Genomic DNA, 24,753 nt, shown 5'->3' with positions numbered 1-24,753 from the left:
GGCTGCGCCTTCCATAGCAAAGCTATGGAAAGAATTTACCGCGTTCCCCCCCCCGCCAGATTATCACCACGGGGAACGCAATGCAAAAACGCCCGTGGACAGGCAGCCTAAGTGCTGAGCATTTAAACTGAGTGAGAATCCCACAATGTTTTTTGTATACCAACAGTCAGCGAGAACAAGAAGTGAGCAAATAGTAGACAGTTTTTTTTGCATTTACACGGGACAATTATCGCTTGTACATGGTCCTTAACAAACACAGAACACATCACTATCCAAGGGAATCCCACCCAAAACCTCTTGCATTACCCTAAAGTAAAACATGCATGCATCCAAGCCCCAGTATTCTGAGCAGGACTACAGAAAATCACAAGAGGGATAAATGACCAGCACCCTCCATTAATAAGAGCAGGTATTTATATGCAGACCGGTGGTGATTGGCTGGCTACAGAACTCCACATCATCAGCCAGCTAAATCCTCCTCACCTGCAGCAGTGTGCTACAGGTCCCAGGAGCACAACCTTTCACTTTTTCTTCACTTGACTAGCATTTATAAGGTAGCTGCCAAACATGAGTACTATGAGAGCTGGTCACACAAGTCATTGTAGCTCCACCTTTATCTCAGGGGTGGTATGTCATGGCATGGTACAACACCATTTTCACACCCCTAAATTCCCCTATATAGAAGGCAGAAAAGCTTTGAGTCTTCATTGAAGTTTATGAGAGCTGGACATATTAATAAGCAAGCATTATCTTGCATAATATACTAAGCATCCAAAATGCTGAAGAACACCATAATGCGATGGAAACTGCCCCTAGTTTGCTTCATCTGGGAAACTGCTATGATAGTGCTATTTGGAGTCTTTGCTCGTTATGATATTGGAGCTGATCCCCACTGGAGTGAATACAAGAAAGCCAACAATATCAGCAGTGATAGTGAAAATGATTTCTACTACAGGTATCCAAGTAAGTTCATCGCAAAGGCCATTTTAAGCTTTCAAGTTATTTAGAACCCCTTTTTTAGTATACTTTTGCCTATCTTGCAACATATTCTTTGATGCTTCTTCACGGTCTTAGAACCAATACTTGCTAAGGCACAATGCCAGAATTTGGAATATATTTTTAAAGTTCATACTTTTTTAGCTTTTAGTTTTTTGGGGTTTTTTTGCATGTAAAACAGGAAATCTTCCTATTGCTGACAGTAAATTAATAATGGTTTTCATAGAATTCTAAGCAACATTCTACTTATGTTCCTGTTTATTGGTTTGCCATGTAATAAGGTGAAAAGGAAAAACCTAGCTGGCTGTATATACTATACAGCCTTATATACTATACAGCCTATATATACCCTTACAGCACACCATGATCATGATAAACTTCAGCTATGTCAGCACATTGTATTTGAGCAGTACTGTCACTTGTATTAGTTTTTGGGTTTTTGCAAGCCTTTAACTTTAAATAAAAAGTCTTGCATTTGATTGAGGGTCTATGACCCCCCCGGTGGCTATTGGTCCAAATATTTGAAGTCAGACTGCCCCTGAGTTATTTTCTTTGCATCAATGTATAGAAAGTGCTCTACATCCACATACATTAAAGTAACCTGTCACCTATGGACAGCACCATAAATTAAGTTACAGTGCAGTTTGGAGAGGTAGCGGGGAGTCAGGGTGTGTGTGTGTGTGTGTGTGTGTGTGTGTGTGTGTGTGTGTGTGTATATATATATATATATATATATATATATATTTGTTGTTTTTTGTTTTTTTTTTATACTTCCCTTCTCCCCCATTCCTGTGGTGTTCCCCAGTGAAGTCCGCGCACGATACAAAGATCTGACTCTTTTCAGACTTCTGTGCGCACACTCTGCCGTAGACGTCTATGGGAGAGCACCCGTACCGCACTTTGAAAAAAGTCAGATTTAGATTTCACTGGGGACACCACAGGTATGGTGGAGAAGTTAAGTATAAAAAAAATTTATCCCGCTACCTCCCTGTTACATTTGATGTCATTAGTTACCATCTACAAATGTACATGATCTACCGGTATACACAATATTCACCAGATTTAATATCCTTCCCCTGTAGTCTCAAGGTTTGTCTGTTCCCACAATCTGATACTTGCCTAATCATTATGCAACAGAGTATTTTATTATTTCACAATTTTATAAAAGAGATGCAATAGATAATTAATAATATATAATTAATTATATTCTATGGACCATTGTGTCCTTTGATGTTCCTGGAGACCACGAGCGCGGGGGGATTTTTCTGGTTCTTATAAGGTATAAAAGAGATGTTACTATTAAAGGGGTTGTCCCGCGCCGAAACGGGTTTTTTTTTTTTTTTCAACACCCCCCCCGGTCGGCGCGAGACAACCCCGATGCAGGGAGGTAAAGAAAGCTTACCGGAGCGCTTACCTTAATCCCCGCGCTCCGGTGACTTCAATACTTACCGCTGAAGATGGCCGCCGGGATCCTCTGTCTCCGTGGACCGCAGCTCTTCTGTGCGGTCCATTGCCGATTCCAGCCTCCTGATTGGCTGGAATCGGCACGTGACGGGGCGGAGCTACACGGAGCCTGCATTCTGCACGAGCGGCTCCATAGAAGACAGGAGAAGACCCGGACTGCGCAAGCGCGGCTAATTTGGCCATCGGAGGGCGAAAATTAGTCGGCACCATGGAGACGAGGACGCCAGCAATGGAGCAGGTAAGTATAAAACTTTTTATAACTTCTGTATGGCTCATAATTAATGCACAATGTATATTACAAAGTGCATTAATATGGCCATACAGAAGTGTATAGACCCACTTGCTGCCGCGGGACAACCCCTTTAATTATCAGTAGGAGGATATAAAAAATGATAGTTTATATTCAAAATTAACAATCAAGTGCAGTATATAAAATAAGATACAAATCTAGCAGAGCTCAGTTGGTCAGACGTTACACTGTTTAATTTACCGTTTGACACAGCTCATCATCCATTTACTATGCCCCTGGCTTTATATAGGACTGCATGAAAACCTAACTTAATTCTTCATATAGTGCATGTATATTTTGCAGCGCTGTACAGACCATCACTTACATTGGTCCTTCTATGGCAACTTTGTTCCTTTTCTCTCCAACAAGAGGATGTCTTTCCACATTATCCTATATTTGACAGTCTTCTGCGTCCAAGCAGATTTGATATGTTTGTTCCTGAGGTTTTGCTACATACTTGCACTGGCCCAAAAAATTAATGTCGCAGCTTTTGTAAACATCTGGATTATGTCGGTAAACCATATAAGCATTTCAAAAGAATTCTGTCTCTGTCCCCAGTGGGATTCACAATCTAAAGTCCAAAGTTACCTATCAGTATAATTTTGGAGTGTCACAGAAAAACCAAGCAGAACACACAAACTTCATGCAGTTGTTGCCCTTGGTTGGATTTGAACCCAGGATCTGAATGCTATCTGCTAAGACCCCATACTGACACATCCCCATTTATAAAGTTACCATGAATTAGCAATGCAGCTCTAAAAACAAGTTCAGTTCAGCTATCTGTATCAGCTGTAGCCCCATAAATACTACAAAGCACTCTGGATACCTAATGCTGGTACCTGTGCTGACACATGACATAAAGCAGATACATGTAATATATGTGGAGATGCAACCTCCATGTCCTGCTACACAACAATAGAAAAAGCAAAGCTGTAAGCTGCTTCTGCAGAAAAATGCTGGAAGGCCAGTCCTGACTAATGACCCTGTGTACCTTGTGAAAGAGCAGCAGTTATCCGAAATCTGTACCGAGTGCTACTATTCATTAGTAAGCCTACCTGCAGAAGTACAGAGATTGCATCTGTTGACAGCACATTCCCCGCCGCCAATAGCCTTGCAAAGGTTTGTGATTTAATGCTTGCTTTTTTTCTAAGAAAGGGTAAAACCATCAATCCTAAAGGAGGGGTAAGTCAGTTAATGCTGCAACAAAGAGTTTATGCTTTTCCTGGATACATACTAGTCTTAGCAAGTTCTCTCCATGACATACAGTATAATACATATAATTTGTCTCCATGCTATGTCTGTTTCCAAAAAAGCTGGACAAGAAAAGCTATGGGTACCATTAGGGTACGCTCACAAGTTAGAGTTGTTGCTAAACTTTCTGCCACTGACAAAATAAATTCCATTTATTTGAGTGTTTTTTTTTTTCATGGATTTCTGCAGACCCCATTCACATGAATAGGACTGTCATAGAAGTCTCTGTAACACACCTTCCACATGTGAATGTACCCCTAGGCCATCAGTAAACTCTTTGGAAACTCCGCCAGCAGAATTGCTTTGGAAATTCCACAGCATTTAGAGTGCAAGCCGCCTGGAGGAGATGTCAGAAATTGTCTTTACATAGTGCAGAATTATTCTGCAACAAATCCGCATCTTGTCTATTTCTGTTGCGGAACTCAATTCTTTAAATATAAGGGTTAAATTCTGCACCTGTTTCACATTTAAAAATGCACCATTTATGGGTGGATTTGGCCACCATGGAATTCCTGTGAATTGCTGTGGGTTTTCTGTTGCGAAATGCCTGCAGTGATTCCGCCATGTGACGAAGTGTCTTTAGAGTACTCATGGGATTCTCATCTTGATTCTCCAGATACTGGAATGGCACATCTTCCTAGGTAAGCAATGACATGTTAGCAGTGTTAACTAGCTGACTATAGATGGTCCGAGAACTAGATTAAAGGAAATGCAGTATAGTAGTGACATAGTTTATTAACTTTTGCTCACACCTATCAATCAGAAATGCTCATCCCTGCTTAGTGACACATAAGGATTCCTAGTAAAAGTTTATCACACATACATTACTGTAATCTAACCCATTGGTGGGTGATTCTAGGCAGACTGTGAAATGACCCCATATATGCAGTTTAAAAAAAAAATCTTTTGCCACTTGCACATAAATAAGCCAGAACATTATATTGTGTAGCCCCTCTTGCCACCAAAACAGCTCTGACCGTGAGGCATGGACTCCCCAAGACCTCTGTGGTATGTGGCACCAGGATGCTAGCAGCAGTTCCTTTAAATCCTGTTTCAAGGTGGGGTATCCATGGATCAGACTTGTTCTTCCAGCACATCTCACAGATGTTCAGTTGGATTGACATTTTGGGTTCAAGTCATCACTGAACTTTTTGTCATGCCCCTCAAACCATTCCTCAACAATTTTTGCAGTGCGGCAGAGCACATTATCCTGCTGAAAGATGCCACAGGCATTAGCGAATACCACTACAATTAAGGGGTGTACATAGTCTACCACAATGTTTAAATGGGAGGTACGTGTCAGTGATATCCACATGAATGCCAAAATCAAAGGTCTCCTAACAGAACGCTTCACTGGATTTAGTGGAGAATGCGAAAAATGCATGTGTATTATAACTATCTGAAACCTGATTAATATAAAGAAGAAAAAAAAGATTGTTTTTTTGTTTTTTTTTTAAGATTATCTTAAAGGGAACCTGCCAGGTCCCCTAAACTGCCCAGGTTGTGGTCAGCAGGGCATATTGATAAACACACCAATTTCAGTGGTCTGTCACTTCTTCCAATCGATTTAGTGGTTTTGCAAATATAACTTTTGAAACTTTGCAGGGCTGGCCTGGAGACTAAGGAAGCTCATGCATATTAATATATATATACACACCCCTGCCTTCCCCCTCTTTCCAGATGATGATAGACAGGTTCCTCTGTGTGCACAGTAACAGATTTGCAAAACCACAAAACCAATCAGTATGAATGGCAGACCATTGAAATTAGTGTATCTGTGACTTTAGCCTGCAGCCCATGCAGCTTAGTGAATCTGACAGGTTCCCTTTAGCAGGTCCATTCTCATACCGGTATATGTCAACCAGTACATAAATAAGCCAGAACATTAAAACTTGTGTAGCCCCCTCATACCGGTAGGTGTCATTTTTTTAAAATTACAAGCGAGTTTCTGCCATTCTGCATGTTGGGTGGTAGTTTTTAAAGATATGGGGGCACATGTATTATGTCCTGTATGCCATTTTTCTGGCATATAAAAGTCACAATTTTGGCCTTTTTATGCCGAGCCCTGTCTCCTTTTCAAAAAGTGGGTGGAGCATTGCTTTAGGGGATGTAGCCAGGCATGGACAATCACATTTACTATGATGTAGTCCAGAAGCTGAAACTACAGAAATCGCTGACATAGGTTTCCCACTGGTGCACAGAGGTGCTGCTAGACGAGACAAATGTATTAAGAGGTTGCATCTCGTATTACATTTGCCGCCCTAAGCCTGGTACAAAGTTTATATAGGGTACCTTTACACGGAACTGTTGGATGCATAAGCACCCAGCAGTTATCCCAATGACTATCAATCCTGAGCTTTCACATAGGAGTGATAGTCGTTTGGTGAATGGAGGTATAGAGCGCCACAGATCTCTTCCGGCTGCCCGCCTCTATTAACTACAGACAGGCAGTTGTTCATCGATGAATGACTGCCTGTTTACACGGGTCTATAGTGACTTGGTTTGTAGGTGACCTAAAAGCTAAGTGCCTTCGACAAGTGAGCGATTTATTGCTGAGGGGCTGTGTACTCGAGGGCCGACTATTGCAAAAAATTGCTCTCTGGGGATTATTCAGGTGATAATTGCCCCCTGTAAAGGTACCTTTAGGCCCCCTGTCCACGGGTGTTGCGATATCCCGCGGCGGAGCTCCGCTGCAGGAGCCGCAGACGAATCCCTGCTGGTCAGCCTAATCTGATAGATAGGCTCACAACGGAGAATCGGGGCAATTCGCAGGGCAATGATTTTCCGCTCATGGACATGGGGCTGGCGCTTTCCATAGCAATGCTATGGAAAGCTTTACCTGGCGTAACAGGGGGCCTAAGACCAGTCTATGAAACGTCGATCAAAGTTAATATTCCCCACAATGTTTCTTGATGATATCATTTCTCTCTCCATAGTACTGAAAAGCATAACAATCTTAGAACTGTGACAGTGTTGGGGTGGTTTCACATCTGTGCTCGAGGCTCCGATTTGTTGCTCCGCTCGTGGAGCAGGAAAGGGAATCCCCATGGTTGACTAGCTCTGTCTCAGGTCAAAACCGAAGGGGCCCATTAACTATAATAGTCTGTTTGGTTTCCGCTTCGCTGCCCGGCTTTTAGCATGCAACGCTTTTTCTTTCAGTATTTTGAGACGGATCAGCAGCAGAACCTCCAACCAGAGGTTCCAATGCAGATCTGATATCTGCCTTAGTTTGGTTCAGATTGTATGCCCAACAGCAACATTATCAACTCTCCAAAGCTTTATTATGGCAATGTACAAGCTGTCCAAAAAGTCAAAAAAAATCGTAGAGAGCGCCACAGGTAGATGTAATCCAAGACTGAAGGGGTATGATTAATGACTCAGGTGAATCTTTTCCTCAGTACTCCGATCCTCTGGGTCAAAGGAGAGCTGCAGATACAAGCCGGGGAGACCAGAACTCCCCCAGGTATAACAGATAATGGGATGTCAGAAAAAAAGTCCGCGCTCAGTATGGAGTAGAAACTAAGGACAACTAGTGTATAAACATCACTTTGTTCGTGATGTTTATACACTAGTTGTCCTTAGTTTCTACTCCATACTGAGCGCGGACTTTTTTTTCTGACATCCCATTAACGTACAAGCTGATCATTGATAAAGAAACAGAAGAGGGTATATCTCTATAGTCAGCACCTATTGGACAGTTATAGACTGTGTAGGCATGACTCTTTTACAAGGAAAATGGTAACACCCAACACAGAGTTCTAAAAAAATAAATAAGCTTCAGAATTATTTCACGTATTTACTACAACAGACTTGTAAGGATAGTCAACATGTCCTCCTTATATTGCTTAAGGCCGCCTGCAGACGGCCGGGTCGGATCCCGCTGCGAGAATTCTCGCAGCAGGATGCGGACCCGTGCCCCTGCAGAGACCTGCGGCTCACCTGCTCCCGGCGTCTCCCATGTCTGCTATGCGCAGAGTGGAGCCGGCCCATCATCAGTGACATTTCTGTGCAGGCCTCTGTGAGACCCGCACAGAAATAGAACATGCCGCGATTTATTTTCCATGTGTGTTTTCACGCAGACAAATCGCGGCTGTGTGCATAGGATTGCATCATCTAATGCAATCCTATGGCAGCGGGCATGGGCGGAAATTTTGCGGGAAATCCCGCCACAGAATTTCCGCCCGTGTGCAGGGGGCCTAAAGGTTAGCAGTGTATAGCAGTCATAGCTAATACCAGTAATGCCACATACTGTTCACCTTCACAGGTAAATCACAGTAATTAGCTGTTATCCCCTCTGCTTTTATATGTACAAGGTTATACATATGAGACTAAGTCTATATTCACACAAGCGTATACATATTTGCACGTGGATGTGCACAAGATGTGCTTGAGAAAGGGGGTTGTTATCCCCCGAAACGCATTGCACACTTCTATTAGCCTATGGTTATTTTCATGTGTTAGGACTGTTAAGTTCATATTTTATCTGAGAATAAACTCTGGAAACCAGTGAAGTGAATGTTCCTTACTCCTACTCTTTGTATATATTGTCATGTGGTGTCCTACTGAGGGAAACGCCAACAGTTGAAATACCCCTGCTTGGGATGCTGCAGGGAAATGGCGAACTATCTGAGCATACGGCTGAAGTTGGAAGGGTGTAGTGCATGGAACCTGTCACGGTGGTGCTTACCAACTCCTGGTCCCAGAGGGAGTTACCGCATCAAAGGATGGGGGGGGGGGGGGTAGTAGTTGTCAGTTCGTGACGCCACTGTTCCACACACCGGCATTCATACACGGCGGATTAATCACACTGGACAAGTGTATAGTACCTTGGGTCCTCCGAAACGGTGGAGGCCCGGTAAAACTTTACTAGTGACTTTTAAACAGTATACAACAAACTCCAGCAGGCAGAGTTTACAGTGCAGGCAAATTAGTAATTATTCAGCAAAACGTGACCTGAAAGTCAATGGCCACAGAATGGCAGTAATTATCACCTTGCTCTCACAGACTTCAACTCGCGTGGGTGTCAGTTAAAGGTGTACCACTATACGGTGATCCAGACTTCAGATGGCTGCATAGGAATCATAAACAGACTTAAGATCATTTTCAGAGGTTTGGTAGACTTCTGCACTGATCTTGTCGTAGAAAACGTATAGTCACTCGAGGAGGTAGTTACTTACAATGGATCTCTTGGGATAGGACTTTTGGGGAAGAAACATTTAGGCTTACTCACTCCCATGCGCTTCACATACGGTTAGGCAGTCTTTCCCTCTCCTCCATCTTCAGCAATATAAGGGCTAATGGTGCCTTCATGCACCTCTGTGGTAGCAAACCCTCAGATGGAAGATGGGTGCTCCTCAGCAGACAAGATGGATCCCCCTTCTGGAACCCAGTCACTCATATTTATAGATTCATCCACACCACGTCACATGACACTAAGATAGATACATTTAACATGCAGCAAAGCTCACAAGCAATGATTTAAATGGAGTTAACCCTTCAGATGCTGCAGCTGTGCAACACACATACAGAAAATGGACATGACCGCTTTGCACAGTGCATCCACATAAGACAGACCTGTATCACAATTACTACGCATCTCCTTGCGTATTGTGCACGCATTTGCGCAACCCCCATTGACTCCTATGGGGAAGTTTTGGTGTGCATATGTGCAAAAAAGCAGAGCATGCTGCTGGGTTATTTTTTCTTTTGCACAACCGAAATACACGAGCAAATTACGGAAATGTGAACGAATCCATTGACATCGCTGGGTTCTATTCTCTGTGTATTGCATGTGTATATAATAATGCAACACCGCTGTATTGACAGGTGCCTAATTGGTTAACAGCCTTTACATGCACAATGCACATTTGTTTTTTGATTGTCTTCATGATTTATTTTTCCATCAGGGAAGTTTTGCATTCCAGTTTATGTTGATTTATTTATACAAACAGTGATCCGAGATCCTGAGGTCATCTTTTATTTCTGTGGCCTCCAGTGGATTTAAATTGCTCTACAAATGCAAATGATAGACACCTGCTTTAAATGTTTCCCCTTAATGGATTTGTACAAACACTGAATAAAATGTTTTTTTGGCACCGATCATTGGAATGTATGTAAAGTTCACATGCATGAAAAATTAAGGATTTTGGTTATTGGAAAATGCAGTTATTAGCCAGCAGGATGGATATGACAAAATCTATTTGAAGGTTTGTCTTTTGCGCTATTTGCTAAAATAACAAAGGCCTCCTCTTAAACCCCGCTCTATTCCAGACTGATGGTCATATAGTCCATTGGTTGCATCTCAGCAGCGATGACTTGCTATGCCAGTATGTATCATATTAAAGGGAACCTGTCACGTCCTTACAGCACTATAAACAAAGTTATTGTGCTTTTAGTTTTTTATGTTCCTATAACTATGTGCAGCAAAAAATACCGGTTGACGAGCTACTGTATCTACCAATATAAATGCAAATAAGAGCTTAGGGGTGCATACACATTGTGGATTTTAGTGTAGATCTGCACCAAAATTGCAGCAAATCAGCAATACGTGAACACACCCTAATGGAATGTATGTACTGACACTGTAGAATCATAGAATGGTAGAGTTGGTAGGGACCTCTGGGGTCATGAGGTCCAACTCCCTGCTCAGTGCAGGATTTACTAAATCATACCAGACAGATGTCTGTCCAGCCTTTGCTTAAACACTTCCATTGAAGGAGAAACTGACCAAAGAAAAAATATCAAAGGGATATATACAGATTCTTTCGGGTTTCCACCAGACAGTAAAAAAAAATCGCCAAGTGGCTGTAATTGAAAGCAGAGCTAATCTCAGAGCTCTTGGCATTATTGGCATGTCAGTATATGGTGTGGAAACGCTCCGGCTGGTATAATCTGCCACGCTCACTTTGGCAGGTCCTCGGAGACCTAATAGTGATGTCACTGAAAAAGTATATCTCCCCACATTGGCCAAAAAGCCACCAACATATTTCAGGAATTCCGATTTCCTTCCTCAGGAAATAGCTATTGCTTGGTCTTGCTATTCTTCATGATCGTATAACTATTATAATATCCTTTTGTATATGCCAGGCTATTCAGCACTAATGCCCTAGTGGATTTAGACTCTATGCTAGAAAGCATCCAAGTAATGGATCTTCCTATAGCCAACCTAAGAGTCCGCAACAATCCCTCTAGGCAAGAATACTGTCAGTGAGTGGACTTGGATCTGATTTGTCACACACCGATTTAGTTTTGAGCTAAATCTAGAGGAAGCACTTGGGGTACTCAGGTTTTCACCCCACTAATTGGGATCTTGACTTCACTGTAGAGTTTCCAGGCCACTAATCTTGTTATGTGGCACGTATGTCTGGTTGATTTATACCTGGGATATTGTGAATTTTATATCTGTTATGTTAGAAGATTGGAAGAAAGTTATGTAGTGTGTTCTTTGATTAAAGGTTTATATACATTGTCCAAGTTGGATATGTGTCTCTTTGTGATCGTTTGGTTAATCCTGTGCTAGTATGAATGAACATTTGGGTATGTAACACCTTTTTGGGGGAGATCCTATGTGCGGTCGATTTATCCCGTGTTATTAAGAACATTTTTCTGAACACGACTTTAGACCAATTGTATTGTGATTGGGGTGTTTGGTTCCGATATCCTTGGATTTGAAATGAAAATCTGATGTTGTAGCTATAGTTATTCCGTATTGAGTTTATCCTCACAAGCCTTGTGTGGCATTTCTGGTGCTAGGTTTGGAGTCAGAGGAGAGCCAGGAGTCAGAGGAGAGCCAGGAGTCAGAGGAGAGCCAGGAGTCAGAGGAGAGCCAGGAGTCAGAGGAGAGCCAGGAGTCAGAGGAGAGCCAGGAGTCAGAGGAGAGCCAGGAGTCAGAGGAGAGCCAGGAGTCAGAGGAGAGCCAGGAGTCAGAGGAGAGCCAGGAGTCAGAGGAGAGCCAGGAGTCAGAGGAGAGCCAGGAGTCAGAGGAGAGCCAGGAGTCAGAGGAGAGCCAGGAGTCAGAGGAGAGCCAGGAGTCAGAGGAGAGCCAGGAGTCAGAGGAGAGCCAGGAGTCAGAGGAGAGCCAGGAGTCAGAGGAGAGCCAGGAGTCAGAGGAGAGCCAGGAGTCAGAGGAGAGCCAGGAGTCAGAGGAGAGCCAGGAGTCAGAGGAGAGCCAGGAGTCAGAGGAGAGCCAGGAGTCAGAGGAGAGCCAGGAGTCAGAGGAGAGCCAGGAGTCAGAGGAGAGCCAGGAGTCAGAGGAGAGCCAGGAGTCAGAGGAGAGCCAGGAGTCAGAGGAGAGCCAGGAGTCAGAGGAGAGCCAGGAGTCAGAGGAGAGCCTGGAGTCAGAGGAGAGCCTGGAGTCAGAGGAGAGCCTGGAGTCAGAGGAGAGCCTGGAGTCAGAGGAGAGCCTGGAGTCAGAGGAGAGCCTGGAGTCAGAGGAGAGCCTGGAGTCAGAGGAGAGCCTGGAGTCAGAGGAGAGCCTGGAGTCAGAGGAGAGCCTGGAGTCAGAGGAGAGCCTGGAGTCAGAGGAGAGCCTGGAGTCAGAGGAGAGCCTGGAGTCAGAGGAGAGCCTGGAGTCAGAGGAGAGCCTGGAGTCAGAGGAGAGCCTGGAGTCAGAGGAGAGCCTGGAGTCAGAGGAGAGCCTGGAGTCAGAGGAGAGCCTGGAGTCAGAGGAGAGCCTGGAGTCAGAGGAGAGCCTGGAGTCAGAGGAGAGCCTGGAGTCAGAGGAGAGCCTGGAGTCAGAGGAGAGCCTGGAGTCAGAGGAGAGCCTGGAGTCAGAGGAGAGCCTGGAGTCAGAGGAGAGCCTGGAGTCAGAGGAGAGCCTGGAGTCAGAGGAGAGCCTGGAGTCAGAGGAGAGCCTGGAGTCAGAGGAGAGCCTGGAGTCAGAGGAGAGCCTGGAGTCAGAGGAGAGCCTGGAGTCAGAGGAGAGCCTGGAGTCAGAGGAGAGCCTGGAGTCAGAGGAGAGCCTGGAGTCAGAGGAGAGCCTGGAGTCAGAGGAGAGCCTGGAGTCAGAGGAGAGCCTGGAGTCAGAGGAGAGCCTGGAGTCAGAGGAGAGCCTGGAGTCAGAGGAGAGCCTGGAGTCAGAGGAGAGCCTGGAGTCAGAGGAGAGCCTGGAGTCAGAGGAGAGCCTGGAGTCAGAGGAGAGCCTGGAGTCAGAGGAGAGCCTGGAGTCAGAGGAGAGCCTGGAGTCAGAGGAGAGCCTGGAGTCAGAGGAGAGCCTGGAGTCAGAGGAGAGCCTGGAGTCAGAGGAGAGCCTGGAGTCAGAGGAGAGCCTGGAGTCAGAGGAGAGCCTGGAGTCAGAGGAGAGCCTGGAGTCAGAGGAGAGCCTGGAGTCAGAGGAGAGCCTGGAGTCAGAGGAGAGCCTGGAGTCAGAGGAGAGCCTGGAGTCAGAGGAGAGCCTGGAGTCAGAGGAGAGCCTGGAGTCAGAGGAGAGCCTGGAGTCAGAGGAGAGCCTGGAGTCAGAGGAGAGCCTGGAGTCAGAGGAGAGCCTGGAGTCAGAGGAGAGCCTGGAGTCAGAGGAGAGCCTGGAGTCAGAGGAGAGCCTGGAGTCAGAGGAGAGCCTGGAGTCAGAGGAGAGCCTGGAGTCAGAGGAGAGCCTGGAGTCAGAGGAGAGCCTGGAGTCAGAGGAGAGCCTGGAGTCAGAGGAGAGCCTGGAGTCAGAGGAGAGCCTGGAGTCAGAGGAGAGCCTGGAGTCAGAGGAGAGCCTGGAGTCAGAGGAGAGCCTGGAGTCAGAGGAGAGCCTGGAGTCAGAGGAGAGCCTGGAGTCAGAGGAGAGCCTGGAGTCAGAGGAGAGCCTGGAGTCAGAGGAGAGCCTGGAGTCAGAGGAGAGCCTGGAGTCAGAGGAGAGCCTGGAGTCAGAGGAGAGCCTGGAGTCGGCATCAGGTCACGGTACAAAGGAGCAGTGGTCAGGGAGAAAGACAGGTCAGTAGTTCTCAGTTGCGGTACAAAGGGGGGGGGGCGGGTATTGTGGTCATGAAGAAAGCCAGAGGTCGGTATCGGTAGTTCTCAATTAGTTTGTAGAGGAGCAGGCAGTAGAGAAGCTTGACTATGGCTGTGGAACAAAATAAATGTGCGCTAGAGGAGAGACCGGGCCATGTTTAAATAATGTCTCTAATTAGGAGCAAGGTGGAGCCAAGACAGGGAAACCAATCAGGAACCACAGGAGCATTGCTAGAGGAGCTATCCCTAGTCCTGAATAGCTCAGTGGACAGAGCTACTGACTTGAGAGCAGGAGGTCCTCGGTTTGAGTCCACACACCTTGCTTATTTTTCTTTTTTTGGAGCCCTGTTGGTGGTCTGGTGATTATTGATTATGATATGCATTATCCATCTACAATAAGTGTTTGCCTGAATCATTATATGCTCCAGTATTGTTCCTACGTTGTTGCAAATCTTTGAGATTTATGGGTTGGTCTGCTATGCAGTGACAGTAACGTTATTCTCATGAGATTTTTCCCTTTTTAATATACATCTATCTTCATTGTATCCTGGTTTATTCAGTTTTGGATCTTCACTTGGGTAAATATATTATACGAATTTTTCACTATCTGATGTTTTGACTTGTATAAATGACATTCTTTTGATCGTTGCCTCGCGGGATTTGGAGACTGTGTTCCGGCGGCAGCACCATTAAATTGCCTTGATGCTAAATTATTTTGATGGTGCCATGATGCACACACTGATGAAGGCTGATCAAAGATGATGTAAGTGTGTTGGCTCTCTATCTTGGGAGGGGCCTATATGACATGTTCATTTGAATTCCTATATATACGAGACACTTATGTATCTGTATGCTTGACAAAGACCTTTTTGGTCGAAACGTTGCTGCTGTTTTGTCATTGGAGGAATAAAGACTTTTGCACCTTGAATGCTGTCCTGTCTTCCTTATATTACTCTAGATTGGCTCCTTAAAATCTAGTTCCAGGTGACCCTGCATCAGTTGCCCCACTTATAAAGTGTTCTGGATTGTGCTGCTGATGCCATATCTATTTCTACTAGTTATGTGGCACCTGACACTACACAAGGCCAAGACTCCCTGAGGGTGTGAACTGAGACAAAACAGGGACACTTTGCCAAGGTCAAGTTAGGCACATAAACTTCAGTATGGGAAATCAAGCGAGAGGTCAGGACTAGCAGAACAGGTACAATATGACAAACGGTGAACCAACGCTGATTGTCGTGTCTGCAGTAATCATACGGTAAACTATATACATCAGCCAGCAACCGGTCTGCGCGACTCTGCTCAAAGGAGCTACATTTCAGAAGTGTAGGTGAGCGTGCCGCTCATGTGTAAGCGAGCCAAGCATGCAAAAAACTGAAGACGAGACAGGAAAGACCCGATGAACCAGCTTCACGAGGGAAATGTACACATTAAAATATCATAAATATGTCATCATTCCTTAGTCTTCATCCAAAGAAACAATTATTTAAAATAAATGGCAAAAACTAATTTGTTTAACCTTTTTACCCTCATACACACATGATGGCTGTCGGCCAAGTGATTATTCAGCAGACGGCTATTATCTACTCCATAAACGTACCTTTAAACCTGTATGTTATTTTCATAGGGAAAGTTGCTACTTATTTCCACCGGTCTCTCACCTAGCCAGTCGGCCAGCACCCTACTAAGTACCAAGCAGGGGCAAACACTCCAAAACAGCACTCTGCAGTAGGGGGTCTCCTCTGGTGGAGGGCTTGCTGGCCTATCTCAGCAGAAAACAGGTTAAAAATAGTTCAGTTCACACTAGCATCGTGACTTTTTGGATGAACTCAGCCAAATTATTTTTGACCTCACTGTCTTATAATGGAGTCCATTAGGTTTCTATCTGGGTTCTGTTATTTTTTGACAGACAGACAGGCTAAAATATTCTCTCCATCAAAAATCCTAGAGCCTCTGATTCATCTTATCACAGCCCTGTTTTCTAGCTGCCAACAGTTATCTAAGGCTATCCTCACTCGTAAGTTGGGGTTTGTGTAACAAAAGCGACAATCCTTGCTAAATCGGCTGCACAACAGGTTTCACTGGTGGCATTACTGAAATTATGAACAAGTAATTTCATAATCTGCATACTCTGAGTAGCTTTTATAATAAATATATATATATATATATATATATATATATATATATATATATATATATATATAAATTTTTTATTTATTTTTTTATTCCGGCAATAGAATACTGGGAGGGTTCAATTTTTGCAGATAGATCAGTAGTTTTCTTTAGCACCATTTTGGGAAACGTATGTGGTTTTTTTTGTTTTTTTTCTCCACTTTTTATTCACATTTTTTTGAGAGCCGGGAAAACAAAAGTAATCAATAGTTGATCGGCTGGGGTTCCCCACTAGGGACCCTAGCTGACCAGCTGATTGGGTGCCTGCTGACAGCGCCACAAATACACGGGGTTTGAAGTTGAAGCCACTGCTCCGCCCCGTGTAGTGTCTGGCACTTGTAACCGCAAGTGCAACTACTATTGATAGGGCTTGATAAGCTTCTATGCATGGCAGCTATGGGAGCCTTTATAGGTTCCAGACTCCCATGCTAGCACATCAATAACTCCCGATTCCGTTGCAAGGAGTCCCATTGGGGCCCGAAAGGTTCCCTCCGCGGATAGTTTAGCTGCACAGTCAGCTTTTACTGCGGCATCTAATCAGTTAACTACCGTAATCGGAGCTAGCTCTGATCACACCAGTTGCTGAAAGCTGTTATAAACAGTTGATAGCTGCAGGTATACAGCAGACTTGGCTTCCAAACCCGCTACATACACCTTTCACGACTAAATTACATATATTTACATTCTGCAGTCAGGAAGAGGTTAAAAGCTCCCATACGCATTAGAGTTTAATGAACCATTAGTCTGAACCCTGTCAATAACAGGAGATTCAGACGTCTGTAAAGTGCATGGGGGTGGCTCAACCTTTTCCTGAGAGATGATGTTGAGGAGGAAAAAGAGGATTAAAGGCCCATCTAGATACAAGGATATCGCTCGCATTAACTCAAAAGCCAAATTTTGAGCGATAATCGTTGTCTAAACGTGCGGCCATTGTGCACTTTTCAGGCACTGTTCGTTCATCGTTAACGTTTAGCAAGCTAAAAATCAGTGATGACTCTTACCAGCGCCGCATGCTGAGTTCTCAACGGGATACTGCTGATGGCATTCTTTCAGCTGGTATACCGCATGGAGCTCTCAGCAATGGCTCCGAGAACAAAGCAGCTCCTGCTGTTCTCAGCGCTATCAGCTCAGCGGGATATCAGCTGAGAGTTCCGAGAACAAAGCAGCTGTTTGCATCTACAATGCAGCTGATGTTCTCGGAGCTGTCAGTGGTGTGCTGCTCCGCCTGCATTTAACTCTTAAGTAGCTAATTACCTACTTAAGAGTTTATGCAAAGATGATCACTCAAAACTGTCCTTTAAACTGTCACTTGAGGTATCCTCTTTCAGTGTAAATGGGCCATAAGATGTTGAATCTCAACACCTGATCCTTTTCTTTCCTGGGAGATAAACTGGCGCTAGAGGTTTTTGAGTGCAGCTTACGTCCATAAACATAGACATTCAGCCAAGCTTGGGGAAACAGCTGTGAGATGAGTGATCATTTGTCCAACAGTTGTGGAAGTTGGACCAGAAATATAGACTGATAAATATAAACTTTGACTTGCACTGTTACTCGACTATTGCAACCAAAGTGTCTGTGTAGCCCATCCTAATACAGCAAACTAATCCTAGAATGGTAGAGTTGAAAGGGACCTCCAGGGTCTTCAGGTCCAACCCCCTGCTCAATGCAGGATTCACAAAATTACCCCAGACAGATGTCTGTCCACTCTATTTTTGAAGACATCCATTGAAGGCGAACTTGCCACCTCCTGTGGCAACCCGTTCACTCATCGATCACCCTCACTGTTAAAGTTTATTTCTTGGGTGCTTTCTCTGATTGTTTCCTTTGGTGCTTTTTACATTTTATACAAGATCCTCTGTGCAAATGCTAAAAAAAAAAAATCTTAATCATGGTCACATGTTCTTTTTTTCCTAGTCTTTAGAGTACATCACTTGCAAGTGGTTTTAAGCTCAAGAGCTGTACTTCCTGATCTAAGCTTAGTTGGGAAAATGCAACCATTTTTGTCTACAAGTTTGTTTTTTTTAACACTTGAGTTAATAAAGAAAAAACCTGATCCCCAGTTATAAAAAACAAACAAACAAGCAACTGCATTGTAGTTTCGTTCTCGGTACTGGGTCTATGCTGACAGACAGCAGTCAGCCTGCTTACTGGACATCACAGGCTGCTGCAGCCAATCCCAGTCCTCAGAGCTCAAATACTGAGGTCTGTGATTGGCTGTAGCAGTCTGTGACCTCTTGTAGATCGGTTGCTACTGGTTGTAGAAACTTCAACATAGCAGAGACCAGAGGATCCTGCGGTGGAGCCAGGAGAGGCCAGAATAAGTTTGTTTACTATTTTTATATATGGGGAGCAGGATTTATTTTTTATATCTTTGATTCATTGTATTTGAAGAGTTATGTAATATACATTATTTCTAGAGTTCAAATATTAACTCTTTAATGATCAGCAATTTATCAAATTTTCCTTTAATGTTTTTATCTCAGCTTTTCAAGAGCTAGAAATTTTTTATTTGTCTGTCTGCACGAGAGCATGTTTTTTTGTGGGACGACGTGATAAGTCATTTCAGGAGTAGCTACTCCCGAAAAAAAAAAAAAAAATTAATTACTGCAGAGTGTAATTTAGGTGGAGGAAAAAAGAACTTGCTGTGATGTGTCACTTATTTGCTACAGACCTGTTGTTGGAAATTTGTTTGTTCTTTCTAAGGCATGGGAGTTGGCCGTGTACAAGTCAACAATTCTTGACAGATTGTGAGGGATGATCTGTAACCTGTTTATTAATTACTTCAGCAGTAATCAAACTCCATTTTGTTTTCACACCTGTAAGTAAATTACAGTTATGGAGTGCTTTAATGTTATTACAGTAAGAGGATAGATTCTCCTTAACCCCTTAGTGACCAAGCCTGTTTGCGCCTTAATGACCAGGCCAAATTTTGCAAATCTGACACGTGTCACTTTAGCATGGAAAAACACCAGAAAGGTTTTGCATATCCAAGCGATTCTGACATTGTTTTTTTGCCACATGTTGTACTTCATTTAGGTGGAAAAAAAAGACCGATAGAATTTGTGTTTATTTATTAAAAGCGCCAAAATTGGGAAAATTTTGAAAAAATCGTCATTTTTTTCACATTTCCAACTGCAATATCTGAAATATGTGCAAACATAATATAGAAATTTTTGCTAAGATTTATATTTCCATCTAACTTTATTTTGGGCGCACATTGGAAAAACTTTCGTTTTTTTTTTTAACCATTTAGGAGATGTACAAATGTAACATTACTTTTCAGCATTTTGAGGAACACTTTGTTTTCCTACACCAATCCAAGATTGGAAAGGCTCATAGGAGTCAAAAAGATAGATACCCCCACAAGTGACCCCATTTTAAAAACTACACCCTTTAACGTATTCACTGAGGGGTGTCAGGAGTATTTTAACCCCACAGTTTTTTTTCAGGAGTCAATGCAATTTAGAAGAGAAAAACTAAAATGTCATATTTTTGCAAATATGTCATTTTAAAGACAGGACTTTTTTCTATAGTACACATGAAAATTAGGATTTGCACCCCAGAATGGATACCCCTGTTTGTCCCGTGCTCAGAAACATACCCATTGTGGCCCTAATCTTACGTCTGGATGCACAATGGTGCCCAAAATGAAAGGAGCAACCGGTGGCTTTCGGAACAGAAATTTTGCTTGAAGGAGATTTAGGCCCTATTGCACACTTGTAGAGCCATTGAGTTACTAAAACGATGGAGAACGCCCACAAGTGACCCCATGTTGAAAAGTAGACCCCTTAACGAATTTATCTAGGGGTACGATGACTTTTTTGACGTCACAGTTTTTGAATGAATCTAAGCCAAGCCGAAGGAAAAAAATTACGATTTTCATTTTTTTGGTAATTCTGTCATTTTAAAAGCAGTTTTTTTTGTACAGCACATATATGAATGAAGACTTGCACCCCAAAATGGATACCCCTGTTTCTCCCGTGCTCAGAAACATACCCATTGTGGCCCTAATCTTACGTCTATATGCACAATGGGGCCCAAAATGAAAGGAGCAACCGGTGGCTTTTGGAACAGAAATTTTGCTTGATGGGGGTTTAGTCCCCATTGCCCACTTGTAGAGCCATTGAGTGACCAAAACGATGGAGAACCCCCCCACAAGTGACCTCATTTTGAAAAGTAGACCCCCTAACGAATTTATCTAGGGGTATGATAACTTTTTTGACTTCACAGTTTTTGAATGAATCTAAGCCAAGCAGAAGGAAAAAATTATGATTTTCATTTTTTTGGCATTTGTGTCAATTTTAAAACTGTTTTTTTTTGGACAGTGTACATAGGAATGAAGACGTTCACCCCAAAATGGATACCCCCGTTTGTCCTGTGTTCAGAAACATACCCATTGTGGCCCTAATCTACTTAAAGGAAACATAGCTAGGCCTATAATGGAAGGAGCACCCATTGGATTTCAGGGTACAACGGAATAAATTCCAGTCCCCATTGCCCACTTGTAGAGCCATTGAGCGGCCAAAACGATAGAGAACCCCCACAAATGACGCCATTTTGAAAACTAGACCCCTTAACAAATTCATCTAGGGGTGTACTGCATATTTTGTCTGCAAAGTATTTGAATGAATCTAAGCAAAGCAAAAGGAAAAAATTACGATTTTCATTTGTTTGGCAATTGTGTCAATTTAAAAACTGGGTTTTTTTTTTTTACAGTGTACATAGGAATGAAGACGTTCACCCTAAAATGGATCCCCCCCATTTGTCCCGTGTTCAGAAACATACCCATTGTGGCCCTAATCTACTTACAGGACACATGGCTAGGCCCATAATGGAGGGAATGCCCGCTGGATTTCAGGGCAGAACTCAATAAATTCCAGGCCCCATTGCCCACTTATACAGAAAAAAAATTGACTTCCTAAAAATAATCCCTCCCCCCCCCCCCCCCCCGCCATCCCCATTTTTTTGGCATTCCCTAAATATTAGATAAAGGTAATAATATAAACTGCGTTTTATGTCCGAAGACAGGGGTAATTACGGAGGCTGCTTGGGATGGGCACATGGGGCAAGAAAACCGGGTATCCCCCCCCCCCCCCTCCTCATGTATTTTGGGGGGTATTTCGTAACCTCAGCGGCGGGTATGGGGTGTAAAAACTGGCGCTCTGTGAGGCTTTGTAATTCTGCTGCGGTGCGGCGGTCTCACAGAGAAGGCGCTCAACAAGCTGCTCCTGGAACTGCAGGAAGGCGAACGTTCCCGCGGCTTCTTGTAAATTACATATTACAGGTAGCAGTCTGAATAACGCCGGGCTCACGCAGCCGTAGGCGGAATCTGCTTGCGGAGGCCTGCAGCGGATCCCAGCTGTGAGCCTGGCTGTGACCCTGCGTACGGCCGCGTAATGTACTGCGCATAACTGCCTACTCACACAGGCGTTTTTTATATTTCGCGCGCCGTCGCTTAGAGATGACCCGGGTACCCGCAGCCCGTACACAATGTGTTTGCATATGTGCTGCAGGTATATCCGCGGTCATAGAGCACAATGGGCTCTAGGTCGCGGATATCCGCGGTAAAATATAGCATGCCGTGTTCTGTTTCTGCGAGTGGATTACGTAATTCCGACCCGCTAATTGGGGGGAATTGTGTAATCCAATGCATGCGATTGATCCGTGGATTACCGCTGATCAAGCGCATGCAGAACCTGTAATTCCTCTCCGGTCATGTGTAACCGGCCTAATGTTAGATCGCTACTTTATCACGTGACCGGGGACCGCTCAGCGAGGCCACCAGTCACTGCTCCAAGCACTCAGTGACCGTTGGTCGCTGGGAGCAAGGAGATTTAAAATTTCCTGGGCTCCCCGGCTCCTGCGAATGTGTCCGGCATTTTGCCGGCGGGCACATACCCAGTAGCTGGCAGGATCCATGGAGGATAATCGCATCTGGATTCAAATGCGGAAGCCTCCGAGAAGATGTTTCATCTCCCCCTACCGATCGCATCGGTGAGGGGAGATGAAACTGCCACTTTTTAAAGAACTTTTACGTGATCACCATTATGCATTGGATAACGGCGATCACGTGACCAGTAACCGCATACCGTGGCCCCTCGTGACATCTCCAGGCTCTTGGCTACCTTTGGTAGCCAGCAGCAGGGAGATTTTAAATTTCTTGGGCAATCTTTCACTTTTGCGCATGCGTCCGCCATCATGCTGACGGGCGCATGCGCAGAAACTGGGGTAAGGTCCACGGATCAACATCCCACCAGGGAACAAATTCGGGACCTTGGGTATGTAATTTCATCCCCCCCCTTACGGATATGATCCGTAAGGGGAGATGAAACTAACTTTTTTAACTTTTTTTTTAACTTTTAACTTTTTTTTTTTTACTTTTTAACTTTATATGATCACCGTTATCTGATGGATAACAGTGATCATATGACTGGAAACCACATACAGCGGTCCCCAGTCATATCTCCCTGCACTCGGCTATCTGTGACAGCCGGGTGCAGGGAGATTTTGAATTTGCCGGGCTCGCCGGCTTCTGCGCGCCACATCGGCACATCGCAGAAGCCAGCTGGGGGTCCCGACACCGGCCTAGGGACATTGGCGGACCTGAGGTGAGTATTTTCACCTCCCCTCATGGATCCGATCCATGAGGGGAGGTGAAACTTTTCTTTTTTTACACTTTTTTTTTTTTTCACTTTTCCGCGATCGCCGTTATCCATTGGATAACGACGATCGCGGTCCCCGCTGACATCTCCTGCCTCCCGGCTACCTACAGGAGCCGGGAGCCAGGAGATTTTAAATTTCACGCGCCGCCGGGCCTTCTGCGCATGCGGCTGACGTAATGCCGCCTGGCGCGCATGTGCAGAAGAACGGCTACGGGGCCCGAAGCATCGGGACAGCGGGGAGCCGGGCCACGGACCTCGGTGAGTAATTTCAGCTGCTCCGATGGATCCGATCCATCAGAGCAGCTGAATCTTTAACTTTTATTGCAGTTTTATTTACTTTTTTGCGATCGGCACTATCGATCGGATAGCGCCGATCGCAATGCCGGGGGGGGGGGGGGGGGGGTCCGAACAGCCCAGGATGACAGCTCCATGCTGTCAGCTACCTGCGGACACCGACAGCATGGAGCTGTCACGTCCACAGCCCGAGGGGCTTTATTCTCTGCAGGACACGTTTTTACGTCCTCAGAGAATAAAGCCCACTTCGGGAGGACGTAAAAACACTATGGGCTGGTCGTTAAGGGGTTAAACTAAGATCTCTTAAACCAATACTGTACATGCCAACAAACTGGGCAATACAACTAATCATATTTTATGTAGGGGGCAGCAGTTTGGGGTGACAATAACTGTCATTTTGTGCATTTTGCTTCAATTAACCCTTTAAAGACCATCGATTTCTCAAATTTTCTGTTTTTGTTTTTTTCATTCCAGCTTTTCAGGACTTTTAAAATATATTTTTCTGTAGACTGAGCCTTTTCAAGCATAGCTAAAGACGGCATGTGCACTCATTTATGCACCCTCTGACATCAACATGTGCATAGATTAGTGACATCATAGAAAGGCTATGCTCAGTCGAAATATCGCACATGCTTTTATGGAATAAAAAAAAATCATTTTTTTTTGACACCGCACTTTGGAAGCTGCCTTTTACTTTTTCTGATATTTTTTGACAACTGATACTCGCCTGCAATGACTGAGGTTGGAGCTTCCTCTGATCATGTCCGTTTAGCTCTTGTGCCTTGATCGTGCATGAGTCAAGGAATTCACATGGTAGTGACGGCTTAGGAAGCTGCATTCAACTTTTTCTGATTACCAATATGGTTGGGTATTCAGAATTATTCCCACAGATGAGGCGTGTATCCATGCTTTTCATACATTTTGAGTTGTGTTCAGCTTTCTTTATGAGCTGTCAAAAATATCCGGCACCTGCTGGTTATGGAGCAGGCTCGGCTCCCGAGTCTACTCTATACACTACCCATGACCACCGTGCATAGGTTTTGTGGTGTGTGGTCTTTGATGGGCTAATAAGACTAAATTAGCAACATTTACTTTGTAGTTATCAGTATGATCTAGCATAATTACAATAACCAAAGGAGGCCCCCCTGGTCCACAGATAAAATGCTGTAAAGGAGTGGAGATGTATGGTAATAAGGAAAACACAAACCACAAGGCCTGCCCTATATCTCCACTGATGATTATCATCACCCTGGAGCAGTTTCTGCAAAGGGATGCCAGCAAAACTGAACATCAAGGGCCTGATTTTAGGTGACTCATAGATTAAATTTACAGGTTATGCAGATGGGATTAGTTTTCTTTATAGCCTCCCTAGATCTCTTCCTTATCTACCACTTATCTCCAATTTCAAAATAAATTAGCTAAATTCAGAAATATTACTTTAGTACACCCTCTTCAGTGTTCTCCAATGCTTCAAGGTAGTTTGGGGTATGGAGTGAAGACCAGGCACCAGTGGACTGGGAGTGGTGGGGTGCAGGGAAAGTTCCATCCAATTATATATTTAGAGAAGTTCGCACAACTAAAGAATCCATTCATTTGAATGGGTCTACACACAAGAGTCCAAGATGGGAAAAGTCACAGCTCGGGCAATTCCGCTGCGAGAATTGTGCATTCGCGCCTATGACAGTGTTTTGT

The 24,753-nt window shown here is 44.3% G+C and overlaps 1 protein-coding gene across 1 annotated transcript in view; it reads left to right on the top strand.

Annotated features, from left to right (window-relative positions):
• The first annotated feature begins 707 nt into the window (after positions 1 to 707).
• RHCG (Rh family C glycoprotein) overlaps positions 708 to 24,753 on the top strand; it is a 92,907-nt gene continuing 68,861 nt past the window's right edge. Inside the window, exon 1 of the mRNA XM_066592802.1 lies at positions 708 to 963. Coding sequence (XP_066448899.1) covers positions 777 to 963 — 187 coding nt within the window. The 5' untranslated portion in view covers positions 708 to 776. The remainder of the gene's footprint in view (positions 964 to 24,753) is intronic.

This window comes from Eleutherodactylus coqui, chromosome 2 (genome assembly GCF_035609145.1).
Source record: "Eleutherodactylus coqui strain aEleCoq1 chromosome 2, aEleCoq1.hap1, whole genome shotgun sequence".
Classification (NCBI taxonomy): Eukaryota; Metazoa; Chordata; class Amphibia; order Anura; family Eleutherodactylidae; genus Eleutherodactylus; species Eleutherodactylus coqui.
The sequence above is the reverse complement of the archived record's forward strand: the minus strand, read 5'-3'. Positions and strand labels throughout refer to the sequence as shown.